The sequence below is a fragment of the Oenanthe melanoleuca genome, chromosome 3 (genome assembly GCF_029582105.1).
Source record: "Oenanthe melanoleuca isolate GR-GAL-2019-014 chromosome 3, OMel1.0, whole genome shotgun sequence".
NCBI classification, from domain to species: Eukaryota; Metazoa; Chordata; class Aves; order Passeriformes; family Muscicapidae; genus Oenanthe; species Oenanthe melanoleuca.
Genome location: NC_079336.1, coordinates 8,926,865 through 8,945,228, shown reverse-complemented (window position 1 = coordinate 8,945,228; position 18,364 = coordinate 8,926,865). Strand labels below are relative to the sequence as shown.

Genomic DNA, 18,364 nt, shown 5'->3' with positions numbered 1-18,364 from the left:
GAAAGCCAGCCACATCCTGGGATGCATCCAAAGCTGAGTGCACAGCAGGCCAGGGAGGGGATTCTGCCCTGGGGAGACCTCACCCACACTCCTGCATCCAGCTCTGGGGTCTCCAGCACAGGAAGGCCATCAACCTGTTGGAGTGAGGCCAGAAGAGGCCACTAAAATAATCAGAGGGCTGAGAGAGTTGGGGCTGTTCAGCCTGGAGAAGAGAAGGTTCCAGGGAGACTTTATAGCAACCTCCAGTACCTAAAGGGCACTGGAAGATGAGGACAAACATTTTAGCAGGGGCTTGTTGCAATGGGACAAGGGCCAATGGTTTTAAACTGAAAGAGGATCAATTCAGCTATAAGGAAGAAAGTTTTTACAATGAGATGTTGAGAAACACTGGCATGGGTTGCCCAGAGAGGTGGTGGGTGCCCTGTCCCTGGAAACATCCAAGGTCAAGCTGAACAACCTGATCTAGTCAAAGGTGTCCTGCTCATGGCAGGTGGGTTGGACTAGATGGCTTTTAAAGGTTCCTTCCAGTCCAAATCAGATTCTGATTCTGATTCTTCCTTGGCAGTACACAGCACACCCCCTGCATTTTGTGAAGAAAACAGAGCAGAGTCCTGCTGTATTGACATGAAATGAAGCTTAAAGCTCACAGAGAGCAGACAGTGGAGCCAAGAATGGAACCTGGGCTCCTTAAAGCCTCCCTGCACCAGAAATGATGATGAAACATTTATTGATTGCAATGAGGCATTGCTGCACTGAGAGGGCTGAGGCAGGAGTCCATATGGCTCAGAGTTTCAAATCCTTTGCCTCGATAATTTTCCAGCTACAAAAATGTATGTATTTTTTCTCACAGGCAGACGTTTGGCAGCAGAGTTAAGTGAACTCTAAGGGCTGTTATAACTTAGACCCATTTTTAGGAGCCCAGTGATGCATGAGAAGGAGCTCTTTCTTTACAAACTCCTAAAAGCACATACAACTACTGCATCCTGCTTTTCCATTGAGACTTACAGACAACTTCCAGCAGGATCATGGGTTAGGTTGTGGGCAGCCTAACATCAGTGCTGCGTCATCTTGTCTGTTTATTTGGTGAAATCTGATTTTCATATTTAATGCAGTAGAGAAATTCAACAGAGAATTCACTTGGGGGAAAGAAATATGTCTGGGACTTTGAGGTTGAGGAATTTAAAACAAACTCTCTTTCAATAACAGCAACCCATTAGAGCCTCTTGATTATCTATTTGAATATTTCAATTTAAAATGCTAGTTTAAAAAGTAAATAAAATATGCTTCAGTTCTGCAAATTAAATTTATCCTCAGTTAAAGTCCATTGAGAGATACCCCCAGGGTGAATTTTCCCTACATCTCATTTCTGCCCTGGAGTGTTTTCATAGCAGTCTGAGTCATCCAAAGCTCCCAAGCTGAATTAATTTCTGAATCTCATAGTTGATATCCCACAGCCAAACCACGACTGTGATTCAGAAAAGTGCTGATTAATCTGGGGCAGGAGGAAGTTGGGCACTGCTGTTTGCCCCTGCCCTTCCCCAGCCTGGCTCCCTGCAGGTCCCACATGATGCTGGCACTGGGGGAATGCAGACACTGGGCAGACTGGATGGGAAGGCACAGCAGTGGCTGAGGGTCCTGCCCATCCCTTCCCCATCCAGCAGCAGGGCAGCAGCTGCATTTTGAGCACACTTCCAGAGGCACTTTGAGCACACTTCCAGAGGCATTTTGAGCACACCTCCAGAGGCATTTTGAGCACACCTCCAGAGGCAGCAGCCAGGGCTTCTGCTTCAGCAATACCCTGTGAGCCAGACCAGCACTCCTTTGCTCCTGCTACAGATTGTCATCTGCTCCATCCTTTCCTGGACTGTCTTCTCCAGCCTGTCCAGGCCCTGCACAGAAGGCTCTCCCACACCTTGTAGCTCCTGTCTGCTGGAGCAGCACTGACCTGGGTTGGGAGGATGAGGAGGAAGAGACCCTTCCTCGCAGGGCAGGTGGGACACTCAGTGCCTCCTATGGTGACAATAGACAGTCCAAAGCCAGCGAGCTCTGCCACAGGATTTCTCCATCCTCTGCATGTCAATGAGGAGCTGGGGAGCTGCATGCACCAGCAGTGATGCCTCAGGCATCTGGAATTTTCAGCACTTTTGACTCCTCTCTTTTTCCTGTGAATTTTCAGCTGGTTTTGGGCACGAGGCAGAGGCACTGCCCCCAGACATGGAACAGAAATCCTGAGGAGACATGGCAGAGTCCTCCTGCACTCCCAGCCCCCAGATCCTGCTGTTCCTTCAGCTGGGCTTGTCTCAGGTGCAGTGAGAGTGCAAACCCAGCTGTGGCAGGGCCCTGCAGCCACTGAGAGGGTCACTGGCTGGCCCTCAGGCAGGGTGGCTCTTCTGCTGCAGTTTGGTAGATGGGCAGATGGTGCCATCAGGATGATTAACAGCACCAAGCCAGTTTGCCAAGAGCCTATTGATTTTCCAGAAGGGTGACAAATCTTCTCCTTATGTACCAACACTTAGACTGAAGTAATCTGCTTACAGCAGGAGGGAAGTCAGCTTTCAGCATTATTTAGGGAGGGCTGGGCTGCATCCAGACACACACCAATATGATCTTTCCTAAGTGCTGTTACACATTGGCTTAATAATTAATTAGAGATAAATAACATTTATGTTTTACTCTGATTTGTAGCTGAGATAGGGCAGCAGACTGAGTGCCAAGACCAGATCCTGCATTGGGTGGATGGCTTCCCAATGAGTCAGAGTGAGTAAAGATTGTCCCGGGGCTCTTTCTTTCCCCAGGGGTCTTGGTGGATGACCACATAGGGAAGCCACTGTGGTAATGACGATGTATTAATGTTTTTTCTTGACAGCCTGAGAATCTGGGGAGATCTCTGGTTAACAGAGTTTATCAGATGTGATGATTTGCCATGGACTTAAAGCAACTGGATTGTGGCCAGACATAAGCAAGGGATGCCACCTTACACTCAGGAGCACCCCTCTCTCCCCTGGGTTGGTACAACCCCTCATGTTTGGCACTGCATGAACACAAAACACAAAGGCAGTGCTGTTTTCAATCTCATTTCTTGATCTGTATGGCAATCATCACAGAAGTGTGTAAAAAAAACCTGATAGGTGTTACCATGAGACTTTTCCATATATGTCTGGGAATCCAGCTGTCTGGATTGTAGTGGAAGAAAATAACAAGCTTGTTTTTTTGATGTTGGATCCTGCTCATTCCCAGTTCCTCACCCTTTCCTCTGTGGTCCCTGTGTGAGGCTTAAGTGTTTGTTTAATGAGAGGGACCATGGTGATGCTCTGACAACCATGGCAGAGGCTGACCAAATCCTGTGGCTCTTGATCTCCAGTTGTTGGGAAAGAAGCCAGAAGCTCTTTCCAAGGAGTCTGGGATGAAGAGAAGAAAAAGTCTGAGCTGCCTCCCTCATATTTTCAGAGCATCATCTGTTGGCAATTTACTGCTGATGCAGGTTTACAGCAGGTCACTGAAAATGCACCTGGGCCCATTCATTGTTTTTAAAAGCAAAGCAATGCTTAAGTGCAACATTATTTTAAATTTACCTTCCTGCAGAAAACTGGTGGACAGGGAGCCTTCCAAAAGATGTATTTTTATTATCTCTCTCTTCTACCTTTGGCCACTGATAAATATTTATTTAGGCTTTAACCTGCCAAAGGCTTTAAGCACAGCTACATTTCACTTCCCTCCAGGGTAAGTGTTGGCAGGCAGCTGCCCATGATGGACAGAGCCTGTGGCACACCCAAAAGTGTCTTCCCATGGTGGCTGGGGAGTGTGACTGAAGCCTGGCCACAGGAGCAGGGGTCAGAGGTGGTGGGGGAACCCCAGAAACCCCCAGGAGGGCACATGAGCCCTGGTGCAGCCCCTCTCAGGACTGTCCTGGGAGTCTCAGCCTGGGCACACCTGAGCTCAAGGGAAAAGCTGTAAGGACTGAGAGGGGTAAGGGGTACAGGACACAGTATGGGACACACAGGAGCAGCATCTTGGAAGTGCATAAGACTTGCTGTGGGAACTTTAGAGGGAGGGCAATGCAGGGGAAAAGGGAGGGATCTTGGTGGTTTGGGGAGGAATAAGGGTGGAAAAACACAGTGATAAGGGGATAAAAAGGGGCCAGTGGCATGTCAAGGGTTGGCTGGTTTGTCTGGCTGGCCATGCCCTGCACCTGGTCAGAAGGACTTGTCTTCTCACTGAACTCCACTTCAGAGGCTTTTTATGTGCACATGTGTGTTGAGGGTCTAGGTGAATCACTGGTAAATGTCAAGATGGAGTAACAGGTGAGTAGGATAAAAGGCTTGAGGAGACAGATATCAAAGCAACCATAAGCTGGATGCTGGAGTCATCAGAGATCTGTGTATTGGCTACTGGAGGGACCAGGCAGTCCTGGCCAGCTTCTGGGGGTATTATGGAGCCTGGAAGTCAGCTGAGAGACCTGACTGTGTGTGTCTGTGCAGGAGCCAACTGGAGATGAGAGGATTCAGGGACCAGCTACAGTGCAGACTTGTCTCAGGATAGTGGCTGGAGGGATCCACATTGTATAGATGTAAATGTAAATGTAAATAGAAATAGAAATATTCTATTAACGGGCTTTCATCAGGATCTGCCAGAGAGCAGAACAGGATGAGGCCCTTGGTGCTGGTTGTGTTTGTGTGTGTTGAGCTTTTCTGTGGAACTGATCACACATGTACCCAGATATGTGTTGAGTGTGTTTGTGCCTGTGGGAGCACACACTGAGCCCCACTGCCAGCTGGCCCTGGGGATCTGCAGCAGCCTTGCCCCTGCTGGGCCACTGGATTTGTCAGCCTGTGACAGTGACCTGTTCACTTGTGCCTGCAGTCGGGCAGGAGCCAAGGACAGTCTCTGCCAAGACTGTCCTACTGCCTGAGCAAAAGGGTTGCAAGAGAGAAAATGCTCCTTTTAATGTCTTCAAGCTTACAAACTCCTCTCAGCCAAGGCTGGATGATGACAGGCTGCTAAATCCCCCATTCCCAGCACCCAGGCATATCCACCTTGCAACACTGCTTGGCTCAGCCACACCTGAGCTGGGAAAGCTGCTCTCAATGGCATCAAACTGCTCAGAAACCAGTCATGGGTGTGATTCATGAGCTGAATGTTTGTCTACCAATCTGTCCTCTCAACAGGCACAGCCTCAGGGATGTGCTGAGACAAGTCCCCTCCAAGAGCTGTGTCACCCTGACAGAGGAGGGAGCTGGCATAAAGCATGTCTTGGGCAACTGAGCAGATTGAAATGTGAACACATCAACAGTGCAGAGGCAGTTTCAGTGATGGACAAGTCCACTAGCAGAGATGAAGCTTTCAAGGCCTTAGGGACACATAGAACTTAGTTTTGGCAAAAATTTGCAGTCTTTCTCACTTTTCATATGCTGCTCTGAGTTGCTGTGGAAGAATTCCATGATCCAGCCCTGTGTCTCCATCAAAATATAATAACAAATTACAGGCTCTTGGATACTTTGACATTCTCCGAGTGATTGCCAATTGCAGTATAAGATGGTGAATTATTTAAAACAGATGCAGTACATTTCACAAAATGAATTTGATTAAATGGCAAGATATTATGGAGAAAACAGAGGCAAAAGCCTAAGAGAATCTATTTTCACAAAATAGAACATGCTTCCTGTCTGAAGATAATTTTGAGTAAACAGATGAATTAGTGGGTAGACTGATAGATTGTCCAGTAGGAAGACCTATTTACATAAGAAACTAATACAAAATGGAGAATAGTCTTGCTAAGCAAGACATATTACCCTCTCTCCACTGCATCTGCAAAACAGGCAATGAAAAGGAAAGAACACATGGGGCTTTTTTAGTTCCAAACTGCTCCTCTTTCCAAAACCCTGTAGTGGGTGCTGTGTGGGGAGGTTTTTTGCTAAAACACTGCTGATATATCACTTTGTAGATGTCTCTGAAGGCTACAGGTTCTTCCTACATCTCTGTACAAAACACATTCTAAATTGTCATGCCTTTTGTGGCTTATTATGGTCTGTAGAGCTCTATGGGGGGGAAGTCAGGTCTTCTATGAAATGGGGTCTGGAGGAGGTGTTTGAAGACATGAGTGTCCAAGAGCTTGTCTGTTTTTTTCCCAACAAAGTCAGCTTGTCTACAAACCTTGGCTTGATGGAATTCTTAAGCATGCAGGCTACTACAACACTATTTCATGGAATTCATTGCATCTTTGCAATGAAAATGGAAAATTGCTCTCACTGCTTTCTTATTGTTATGTACTGACTTTATTTATTTATTTATTTATTCCTATTTCTACTGAATACATAAATATCATTTATTTGCATATTTGCTTTGCTGAAATCCCAAATTGAACTGTATAATATCATATTCACCTAATATAGTATGATTTCCCCTGCTGTTTCAATTGGATAACTAGGGTGATGGGGAGCAAATAGTGTATTTCATCTTAGAAATGGCCCTATTGAATGATATATGAACTCCATTTAATTTCCACCTTCTGTTTCATAGTACTTCTTTCCTTTGTTTTTTTTATATTTCCTAATAAATACTCACGTTTAATATTTAAATACATAAAAGTAGAAAATAAAAAAAGGTTAATGAAACAGTTTCCTCTCCCTCTCTTTCTTCTCCTTTCCCTTCCAGCTCTGGCAGCATGACTTACATTAGAGGAGAGCACTTTGGCTCAAGCTTAGCCTGGGTATTGACTCCTGGCAGTTTGCTTCTTTATGGATTCATCACTACTAATTTTTGTTCCAAGCTTAAGATACAGGCATGTATCACTTTCCAAGTATTGGTCTCCTACAGACTTTCTAGCTCTTCAGTGGCTAATATCTGAGTTCTTCCACTGGTAATGTCTGAGCTCTTCACATGAGTGAGTACAATACCCATTCTAGCAGGCTGTGAGTAGCAGCCCAGCATCACCTGGCAGGTGTACCTGCCCTGGAGTCTGCAGAGGATCTTGGGGACACATTCCTGAGTGGGAAAGGTGAACCAGCACCCCATGAGCTCCGTGCTGCCATGGGCTATTGCTTCTCCCCAGCTACTTGGCAGTGCAGACGTGCACAGCCTCTTCTGTACAGGCACACAGACACAGCCTGAGGTGGAATGGAGAAGCAACCCCAGATACAGATGCCTTAGGATAATACACTGACTGCTGGGATATATCCTCTTCTTTCTGGATCACAGAACAATGTTAAAATACAGAGCAGGAAACTATCCAGCCTGCATTTCTCTTGGGAGATAGATGCTCTAAAATATGGACTCCAGCCAAATCGATTTCTTAGCCACATAGTAAACATCTTTTGAAAAAGTGCTCTGGGACAGCTACAGAGGGGCATCGTTGATTTTTTGATAGAAGTGGTAAAAAAAGTGAATTTATACAGGTTAAGAAAAGACTATGAAAAACCTTCCCTGAGTTTCTCTTTTCCAGTTGCAGAAGAGCATACAGTGGAAACAGATTGCCAACTTTCTATTTCTCATAAAAAACCAATAAAAGGGTTAATGTTAAGAAACAGAAACTAAGGTCAGTGCACAACAGTTTAATTCAGAGATATGTACAGTGAATACTGGGAGTGAAACCAGTTACCCTTATCTTGAACAAAACACTCTTCTGGGAGGAGAGCACGTGTTTATTTAGACTGAAAACAGACATCAGCCAATATGCTGCCCAGTGTCCTACTCAGGACACTGTCCAGCATCAGGGAGTGTGAGCTCTGATTCACCCAAGTGCTCTGAACTTTCCAAGCAGGGGGAGCAGTAAGTGCTTGGAATCTTTGCAAAACTGCCTCTCTCCAGCTGAGTGCTCCACATCAGAGGCACCTGAGACACCTGTGCTCTTTAACTTATCTGCAGACTAATCCTCCCCACCCACAAATGCACATACAGGATGGAAATAACAATTTAAACCTATCTACATAAATACAGCTCTTTGAAAGGCTCTATTGATGCTGCTACCTGAATCAGGAAAGCATTTATGCACGGCACGCATGCCTGAGTTGCATGGGAGGAAGAGTTTTAAAGTTTGGGTACAATATCAGGTTGCATCGAGGGGATTATTATAGACAGAGGGGAGAGGAAATTGAGGTTAAAAATGGTCCAGGAGACAAAAGGGAAAGAGCATCGAAAACAAGAAAAAGAAAGCTCCAGGAAGTAGATGATTCACAGTTACTTTAGGCAGTAGTTTAAGTTTCTCAGTTCGAAGATGGAAATAACACCTACTTATCACCAAGAGATGGGCTGGTAATTCATGTTGAAAAGCACTCAGAGATTCTTGGAAGAAAGGTACTTTTGGAAATGTCATCCTTGAAGCATTTGTTGTTATGGCACAGTGTGATCATGGACTTCAAACTGCTTCCAAAAAGTGATGTAGAAGGAAAGCAGCAATCCATCCAATACGGAATACTTGGCCAGCCCCAACGTTTCTACCCATGATATCATCAATAGACAAATAATGGTGGGAAGAGTGGGTAAGAAAAAATCCCAAGTGTGTAGTCTCAGTTCATAACTCAGTTCTTTGGGCTGCCAGGACGCAGTGTTTCTCAGAAGGGAGCAGTGGGGTGTTGCACCCAAAATCTTTCCATTTTGGTCCATCTCTGTGCCTCTCTGAGATGTTCTGCTTAGCTTGACAGTGTGTCTCAGTCTCTTTCCAGATTGTTAATGACTTGCAAAGTTGACAGCATGGTTGCTGGCATTCCCTCTTCTTCATGTCCTCTGCCTGAAAGTGCTATAGAACGAAAAATGTAACAAACTTTCAGATTATAAGAACAAAGAGCTGTAGAAATTGAAGTCTAGTCATTTTCTCTACTTTTAAGGTAGGAATTCAACCATAAACTGGACTATCCTGCCCCAGACCCAGGCTGGTTTACCCCAATTTATCCACCTGTGCCTGAAGAAGAGGTGGAATGGCAGCGCCTCCATTGTACTCTATGCTATATATTGCATTCCTGATGCATTCATGGAACCAAGCCTGGGCCAGCTCTTCAAATGAATCCTAGAGAAAGCCAGACCTGCTCTGCCAGTCAGAAACCTGCTGCTATTAGCACAGCAGACTATTGGATACTTGCATGGTGACACCCTTCCCTAAGGACACCCATCAAGGAAGTGTATGGAAGGAAATTTTGTCAGCACAGCTGTTTGCCACTGAGTCTTGCTACCAAGAACCTGGATTAGATTCACTAAAACACGTGTTCTTGTGCTTGTGTCACTAGTGCTGGTTTATGTTTCTGTCCCAGTCTCTGTATAACTCCCTTGACCAAAAAACCTCCATGGAGAATGGTAACTTAGTCATTCAATTTCTCGAGACTGGTTCTACATCTCAAACCTAGAATTGTTCTCTTCAGCCTGTACTGGAGGTGGAGAAAGAAATAAATCCAGCTTTCAAGTGTGAGGCTTTGCAAATAAGGGATGTTTTCCTCCTGTGACATATAAGCAGCCTTTACAGCACAAACACAACAGCAACAAAGATATCTGCCTACCTTTCCACATGATGAAATCCAACCACAAAATAATGTTCACTTCTCACAAAATTTGGCAGTGCCTGTAGTGTTTTTTTCTCCTCCTTTCCTCATGTAATGCACTGGTTAATGATCTCCAGGCCTCTATCATCACCATCTTTTGTCTTGGCAGAACAGCCCATGTAAGTTGGCAGCCTAAGCTTTTCCTTCTGTAGTGTTAATTGTCTCATTGCCTGCAGTAGTTTCTTCTTAATACCTTAGTTATATCTTAGTTCTAGCCCCTGGAATAATAGGTACTATGAGGCATAACACTTTGACTTCTGAAACCCAGAAATCAAGGATGTTTTGCTGTAAGCCAGTCCTGTTAAAATAAATAAAAAAATTAAAATAACATCTGTAGATGTCTACATCCTTGTGGAACTCTGAGTGGAGATCTCAGTAACTTCATTCCTTCCTGACACATCCAAAAGAATGAGTTTCATCTTTCCCCATCTATCTCTGTGTCAGTAGTGTCAGCACTGGCTCATAGGACTTGGGAAGGAGTTCATGGTACACAGCAAAGGTGAAGCATATTTTAACACAGAGGTGATCCCCAGCTACAGCTAACTTTCTCCTAGAAGCAGCCATTCCTTGAAAATAAAGATGAAGTACAAAATTACATATTCCCAGGATGTGGGGTTTTTAAAGCTTTTGTGAAGGGTAGAATGAGGAGAGAAAGTCCATTATTTTGGAATTTCCCTTATCTCCTTTTTTGTCTCCATACTCCTGTCTTACCTTTCTTCCCTATTTTTCCCCTTTTTAATTTCAATATCAGAACCCTCTGAAATTGTGACTACCTTTTTCTTGCCTAATATTATAAATCAAAAAATTAAGGTATAAGCCAAATCTGGATGTAACCAAGACTCCTGCAGTACTCTATATTTCTGTTTTCTCATCTCAGATATTGTTTATGGTCAGTGTTCAGTCCATAACAGATTTAAGTTTTTTAGATTGAATGACTTAATTTTGTGAGTGAAATAGAATGAAAAACACTGTATCGAACAACTTTCCAAATCGGTTTTATTGACATTTTTCCTGCCACGATCTGTTAGTGGGATTCTACAATGGCAATAATTCTTCTGTGTGCACTCACACTGCTTTTGCTAATAGATCACTTCTCATGTGAGAATTAAGAAAGTGTTCTGAGTCTTCACAGAGTGATGGTTAATTTATATGAAACAGAAGTTTGTTAGACTTACAGGATAGTAATTTCCACCATCAACCACCATGCCACCATCAATTCTCTTAGATCAGTTTTTTTAATATTGTTGCTGCCTCAGCTTCCTCAGGTCACAGGTTCCCCTGCAGAAAGAACTGATCACCACACTTCAAAGACCACCATGAAGACCACGGTAATTAAAGGAATAGGTTAATGTATCTTTATATAGCAAATCAATCTACACGGAGAACCATATGACATCATTGTTTTTTAAAGCAATCTACTGGCAATAAAGTGGAAATTACACAAATCATTAACAGATCATAACATGTTTACTTCAGAAGTTTCCTCGTTCCTGTTGGAAAGACTCATCCTGTGCGAGCACTTCAGAACCGAGTGTGCCCAACTCCCTGGTGCAATGTGGACTGACAGTGCTGGAGTCTGAAACTGGAGTGGACCTGCCAGAGACCCTCCAAACATCACTCTTCAGATCTGCTGAGGCACCACAAATAAATGAATTGCAGAATCAAAGAATGGATAAGTGAGGAGAGGTTATCTACTCCACCCTGCCCTGCTCAGAGCAGGATCAACTACAGCAGGTTGCTCAGGACTGTGTCCAGTTGGGTTTTGAATATGCACAAGGATGGAGACTCCACAGTCTCTGTGGGCAGCCTTTTCCAGTGCCTGACCACCCTCAAAGTGGTGGAATGAATCCACTGGAGAGTCAAAAGATAAAGAACTTCCCACTGTTAAGAATATTATCTTGACCTCCAGACAGAGAGACTGAATTCCCTGCTATCTTGTTGGCATTGGACCAGCAACTTTTATTCTGTCTCAGTTTTCCTGGTAGACAAAGAGTGCAAGGTGTCTGCAGTCAGTAAAAACTGAGAACAGAGGGTGATAAGTTTGGTCTCTCTGCAGAGAGAACTGTTTCCAAAGGCATTATTGGTGATGTAGATGTGTAACATGATTAGTTACAACCCCTCTTCAACTGAGATGAGGGGTTGTAGGTCTAAAAGTTCTGGCCTAAAGATGAAGAACTTGATTTTATTTAATTTGAACTCAGCTAGAGACAAAAGGCCACTTTAATTTTCTGTAGTGGTATAATTTTACTCTGCCAGCCCATATTTCCTGAGTCCTAATAAAGTATGAATTTAATAGTCTTGCTGTAAGAACTGGAAAAAATTAAAGCCAACAGCTTCTGACTGACCTTTCTTATTCCCTGGAAGAGCAATGCCAGTGGATCCCATACAGCTCTTTAGTCATGAAAGCATTTCTTTCTTGGGATGGTGTTCTTTCATGTGCACCGTACTTAGCATAAACCTCTGTATGAAAATACACAGGTCATTTCACCTTCTCCTGCTGTGCCTTGGCATTACAATTTCTAGGAGGTGAGTCTGGCTTGTCTGCTGAGGGCACTGATCCCAAGGGGCTCTGAGAGTTAAACTGCTTTTTTTCCAGGTACGCTGGCAAGCAATGGACCTGTGGTGACACACAGCAAGTGGTCTGGTTCCTAAATGTGCCAGAAATTCTTATCTTAGAGAGACACTCACCTGTATCTGATACTCAGCCTGTTCTCTCACATCTACTCAGAGCTTTTCCACACTGGCCTGTGAACTGCTCACATTTCACTGCCTCTTACCTCCCCACGTTGCTGAGGAGCTCTGCCTGCACGGGGACTGCAGGATGCCAGCGTTACAAGCCAGCATCCAGGACTCTGTGAGCCATCAGAGGACACATGGCTGCCTCAGCATGTGATGCCACAGCAGGCAATGTACTTACTTGCCTACTTATTGACAAAAAGGAGAAAGATTGCCTTCCCCACTGAGCTTTCATGCTTTTGGTACAGATTTACACTTGAACACAAATTACCTGATAACAGACATGCCCTTTAGAAAATCTGCTTAGCAAGAAGAGCAGGGGGGGAATATAATCTGGAAACAGTTTCCAGTAATTGATAGGAATTGTCTTCTCAACAAAAAATATGTCACTTGGATTAAGTTAAAAAAACCAACAAAATCTGAGCTTTAATCTCAAAACCATCAGCACAAGCAATAAAAGCAAACAAGTGGTGTCTCTCCTAATTCAGGCTTTCTTCATCAATCATACAGATGTATGTGGTGCAGCAGAACTAATGCTGTGCTTAGAGAGTGCACATTTTGGGATAACTAGAAGTGAAGATTCAGCTTGCCTAAAGAACTGTGGTTCAGCATATCATGCAGATTCATGCAGAAAATATAAAAGTTACAACACAAGTTAAAATTCAGCCTTAAAATACGTGAGCTGGATACATTTGCTAAGTACAGATGTGTAATAACCACAGTAACTTAGATGTTCCCCATAGAGGCTGCTGCTGGAGTGTACCCCAGAACAGTGAAATAAGTGTGATCTCAGTCTGAGTTGGTCACAGGACTGAGTCTCATGATACAAAGCTTTTGGGAAAAAAAAACTTATAAAGCATTTGAAACTCTTGGTCAAGGAGTTGTATTGCCTTTGCTGAAGTCTGTCTTGCAAGATGAGAGATGAGACATTAGGTGCTTTGCCTTCAGTGCAACTGTGTGGAAGACTAGAGATGTGAGACTTCACTTGAAAATGAAGCAGTTATGGCTCAGACCATAACTGGGTGCTGCAAATATACGTGCACTGCTCAGTTGCAAGAAAAATTCATGCAATGGATTTAGCCTGGGTTATCTGGACATTTGTGGAACAATTCCTTTGCTCGGTTTGGGAGCTGGAACCAGAAGACAGTTTGGATGAGGCCACCCTGCTTTGAAGCCTTTAAAGAGTTGAGCAGTATGTATATGGGACAGGAGGCACACGGGTAATTGCCAGCAGCACTCTGGGCAACAACAGAGCTGTGTTGGAATGAATAAGCTGCCTATTTACCTGCCTTCCGTGGCACAGCACTGATGAGTCCAGCAAGGTAACTGCTCATTCACATTGTTCCTTCTGCTTTTTAATGAAACCTTTTGCTCCTGAAAAGACAAAACCAAACACCCAGGCACGAATCAAAAGTCAAATACAGCGAAACCAGAAGTATATTTAAGCAGCACCTCTCACGTCGGATGAAGCAGTCGCAGCTTCTCCTGCTGCCGCCGCAGAGGTGGGTTTTTCCAGCTATGGGTTTTTCCAGCTGTGGGTTTTTCCAGCTGTGGTTTTCCAGCTGTGGAGCGGGCGCAGGGCGGTGCAGGGCGCAGCGCCGCCGCGAGAGGGCGCTGGGGCCCCGCCGTCGGCACAGCGCGGGCAGGTCCTGGGGATGGATTTACACCGCACAGCCAAAATAAAATACACATTAAATTCACTGCCTGCCTCTCCGAACGGCCTGAACCTGCTTGGGACTGCGGAGGAAACAGCTACAAGCTGCCGGTGCTCCATCGCCAGGAGGACATGGCAGCATGGGGATGATTTCCACACCATTTTGTGAAGAATTTAAGCCTGTGATCAGTGACAACAAATTTAAAGGGATGATGCAAGCCAGAAATTTGGCCCGCTCGAAGGCCACAGGTACTGAAGAACATCCATGTCTATGTCTACACTATATATTTGGATTATTTTTTTAAAATTTTGTTATGTTCACATAAAATATGCTGTAAGATCAAGGTACAAATTTGTCTGTCAGCATCCAGGGACATGCTCTTTTGACTGGGAGAAACAGATATTACAAAAATCTCACAGAAAATGAATTTTATTGCAATGTCTAGGATTAAGCGAACCTTTTGCCCTATGGACACACGTATTCCCTCTGTGACAGTGTGTTGCAAATAACTTGCCAGGTGATTTGATCTCCTCAGTGGTGCATTGGCTCTCCAAGTGGGTATTTTAAAATACAATTTTTAATAACAACGGTATTGTACAAACCACTCATTCTTGTTCTATTCACTGATGCCAGTGCTGGCTAGGAAAACGGGACACTCCGGATCCAACCCCGAGAGGCAGGAGCCACAGGCCATGGTCTGTGAGGAGCTCGGGACAGCACCCGGCTGAGCAGCGACAGCGGCAGCAGGGACGGAGCGCTCGCTGCCGCCGGTGTCCGTGTGTGCCCGGGCACCGCGGCCACCCCAACCCGGCTCAGCTCAGTTCGGTTCAGCCGGTCCAGCCCAGCCCAGCTCAGCTCAGTTAAGCCTGGCCCAGCCCAGCCCAGCCCAGCTCAGCCCAGCCTATGCTCATGCTCCTCTGGAGGGACTCCCTGCCCTCCCAGCGACCCTGCACTACAGCGCTTTGCGCCCCTCTATATTCCACGTTCATTTTTTCATTGCTGTCACTTCCGACATCCCTGTAAATCGAGACGCAAAGCCCAGTTCAGTTCAAACCTGCTGCTTCTCCCGGTTTACAATTCCTCCGCTCCCTTTTGGCCATGAGCTGGCGAGAGTCGAACATGATGTATTTTTTAAGGAAGGGAGTCGAGCGCTTTTCCAGCAGCACCCAGCGGACGCTATTATTTTATTAAACCGCCGGCAATAGACTCTGTTCACTTTGCCCGGGATTTAAAGCAGCACCTGGGACGCAGCGGCGCTGCCCGCTCCTCTCGGCTGCTCGCCCAGACTCTTCACTCCGGCCATCCCGAGCGGCGACACTGCGGCGGGGACCGGCCCGGCCCTGGGGCCAAGCCGGGATACCCCGGGCCGGGAGGGCTCGGGCTGGGCTCGGGCCGGGCTCCCGGAGCTCCCCGGGCCGGGAGGGCTCGGGCTGGGCTCGGGCCGGGCTCCCGGAGCTCCCCGGGCCGGGCTCGGGCCGCGCTCCCGGAGGCCCCCTGCCGCCTGACCGGGGCTCGGCCCGCCGAGACCCCGAGCCCTCTGCTCCGGCCCGGCCCGGCCCGGCCCGGCCGCTGCCCCGCCCGCCTCGGCCCCGCCTCCCGCCCGCGGCCGCCCGCCAATCGCGGTGCTCTCCGCCGGGGATGACCTCACTCCTTGCCTTCCCATTGGCCAGCTATATTAAGAAAGTCGCGAGCGCCTTTAAATAGCGGCGCCGGGCCGCAGCTTGCGGCAGTGGCTGCGCGGAGCTGGTGCTGATCTGGCTTTTGCGGTGAGGGCGAGAACCGGCGGCACCGCTTCCACCGCAGGGCTCCGGGCTCTCGGCGCTGCCCTGCGGCCGTAGCGCTCCCCCGAGGCAGGGTACGGAGGCGCGGTGCCTGTGCGCGGAGAGAGCAGGGCGCGCCCGCCTGCCTGCGCGGGCCGGCTCGCCACGGTGCCCTGTGAGAAGCGAGAGGGAGCGGGAGGCGGCGGCCGCGGCGAGGAGGGCGCTGCCATCGTCCTGCTGCACGGCAAGGCCAGCTTGGCGAGCCTGGCCATGGCCGCCATCCGCAAGAAGCTGGTGGTGGTGGGGGACGGTGCCTGTGGCAAGACTTGCCTCCTCATCGTCTTCAGCAAGGACGAGTTCCCCGAGGTCTACGTGCCCACCGTCTTCGAGAACTACGTGGCGGACATCGAGGTGGACGGCAAGCAGGTGGAGCTGGCCCTGTGGGACACGGCCGGCCAGGAGGACTATGACCGCCTGCGTCCCCTTTCGTACCCGGACACCGATGTCATCCTCATGTGCTTCTCTGTGGACAGCCCGGACTCGCTGGAGAACATCCCGGAGAAGTGGGTGCCCGAGGTCAAGCACTTCTGCCCCAACGTGCCCATCATCCTGGTGGCCAACAAGAAGGACCTGCGGAACGACGAGCACGTGCGGAACGAGCTGGCCCGCATGAAGCAGGAGCCGGTGCGCACCGAGGACGGCCGGGCCATGGCCATCCGCATCCAGGCCTACGACTACCTGGAGTGCTCGGCCAAGACCAAGGAGGGCGTGCGGGAGGTCTTCGAGACGGCCACCCGGGCGGCCCTGCAGAAGCGCTACGGCACCCAGAACGGCTGCATCAACTGCTGCAAAGTGCTATAGGGCGTGTCTGGAGCGCGGCGCTGGGCGCAGCGCCCGGTCACCTGTGGCAGGTGGAGAGGAGCTGGGTTCTACACGCACACGGCATCCGCCTGTCCCCTCCGCTGGGGACCGGCCGCGGATGGGCTGGGGGCTGAGGGAGGGAGCGCTCCTTGAGCCTTGGCCCAGCAGGGTTGTGCTTGCTCAGCCGTGGGGACAGAGGGAGGGGGGATTGCATGCCCTGAGTCTTGGGAATAAAGTAGGGAGAAGCCTTCTCCCACCACCGGCCCCCGCGAGTTAGTCGCGGACTGAACAACAAAAAGCTGCTGAGACGGGACTGAGCAAACGTTGCACCCGGTTCTGCCCCTTTGCCGACACCTGCTGCTCCCGGGCAGCCTCCTCTCTTTTGCAAGAGGAGGGCGGTGGAGCTGGGATGCTTGAAGGGACTTCGCCTCCTGCCTGCATGTGCCTCCACCCAGGCGAGCTGGGGAAAGCCTCTCCCGGGCTGCCTGCAGCATCCTCGCTTCTCCCTCACACGTTTCAGCCTGAGCCTGACCTGCTGTGGAAACTAGTGCCCTGAAGACCGAGACTGGGAGGGAAGGGGAGGGTCATCCCAAGCGAAGCCTGTATATATGTTACATTTTCTGTCTTGTGCAAACTGGGGTGGTGCAGGGGTGCTTGTTTGAAGTGAGGTGGGGAGGGGGTGCCCAGGTGGGACTTGTGTTGTGCAAAGGAACTTGCCCTGAGTGACTGATGCCTGCTGATAACAGGAGCCTTGAGCTGACTCCAGCTGCAGAAGCCACGGGGCCAGAAAGTAAAGCTGAACTGTCCTGCTTGCTGGATATCCACCTCCTGACAGATGAGGCAGGATGAGCAAGGGGATGATATTGCCATATTATGATCTTGGTGCCTGCTCCTTACTTTTAATGTTGTCTCCTGCGAGTGTGTTGAATTGGCTTTATTTAAAAGTTTATTTTCAAAGGTTACTTTGCACAACTTGGTGGATTTTTTTTTTAATGTTTAAATTAAACACTGAATGCACTCATCATCTGCATACAACACTGTAGCATTGGAAACATTCTTACTCAGTAACCTCATCTGGGTCTTGTTTAAAACTGATTTCAACACAAGACAAAATAAAACCACTGTATATTTTTGCCTTGGGAAAAAAAAATGGGTGAAAGCACTGTTACTTATACAGTGAGTACATCAGACTTTAGTACTAAAGGGCAGTTTAAAGAATCAAGGTTTATTTAAAACTTATTTTCACAAGGTGGCCAACCTGGGTGAAAATAATTTTCTGTTTCTCTGGTTCAGAGAACAAATGTATCCATTTATGTTTGTTTACTTTCCTCTCTTTTCCCTCAATAGTGGTACTGAGACTGTTTTTAATAAACTGACATGGCAAAAACTGAAATGTATATGATGTTTACATAAAACTATAGTGTATGCAGTTTTTTATGTAAAGTATTAAAAGATTCTATGCTGACCCTTGTGAGAGCAGTGTTGTGATTCATGGAGACTGTCCTCAGGTACACCTGGGTGGTGTTGAACTAGACCAGAGTTTGCCCCTTGCCTGCACATGCTTTTATTTGGCTTTTTTTTCCACTGGGTGAAATACCTGTCTGGCAGCTTTTAGAGGATGGTGGTTTTATTTCCCTTTGGGGGAGCTGCTTCCTTAATTTTTCTGTGTGTGGAAGTGTACTCAAAATCAAGGTGGTGACTAATCCATCCTTGTTGCTGTTGAGCATGGGAACACTCTGTGGCTTGTGCTTGGGCTCCCGGTGAGGTGGTGTAGCAGCAAAACAGGCACAAAACTGAAAAGCAGCACAGTCTGTAAGGGTTATTTTTC

General features: G+C 47.4%; 1 protein-coding gene across 1 annotated transcript; it reads left to right on the top strand.

The window, feature by feature from the left end:
* The first annotated feature begins 15,623 nt into the window (after positions 1–15,623).
* Positions 15,624–18,001, top strand: RHOB (ras homolog family member B). Its single transcript, XM_056487799.1, has one exon. The coding sequence runs from the start codon at positions 15,946–15,948 to the stop codon at positions 16,534–16,536; it is 591 nt and encodes a 196-aa protein (XP_056343774.1). The 5' UTR covers positions 15,624–15,945; the 3' UTR covers positions 16,537–18,001.
* The last annotated feature ends 363 nt before the right edge of the window (positions 18,002–18,364 follow it).

Bases quoted from the DNA above. Each gene is read 5' to 3' on its own strand.
- RHOB (XM_056487799.1), top strand. From the start codon at position 15,946: ATGGCCGCCATCCGCAAGAAGCTGGTGGTGGTGGGGGACGGTGCCTGT.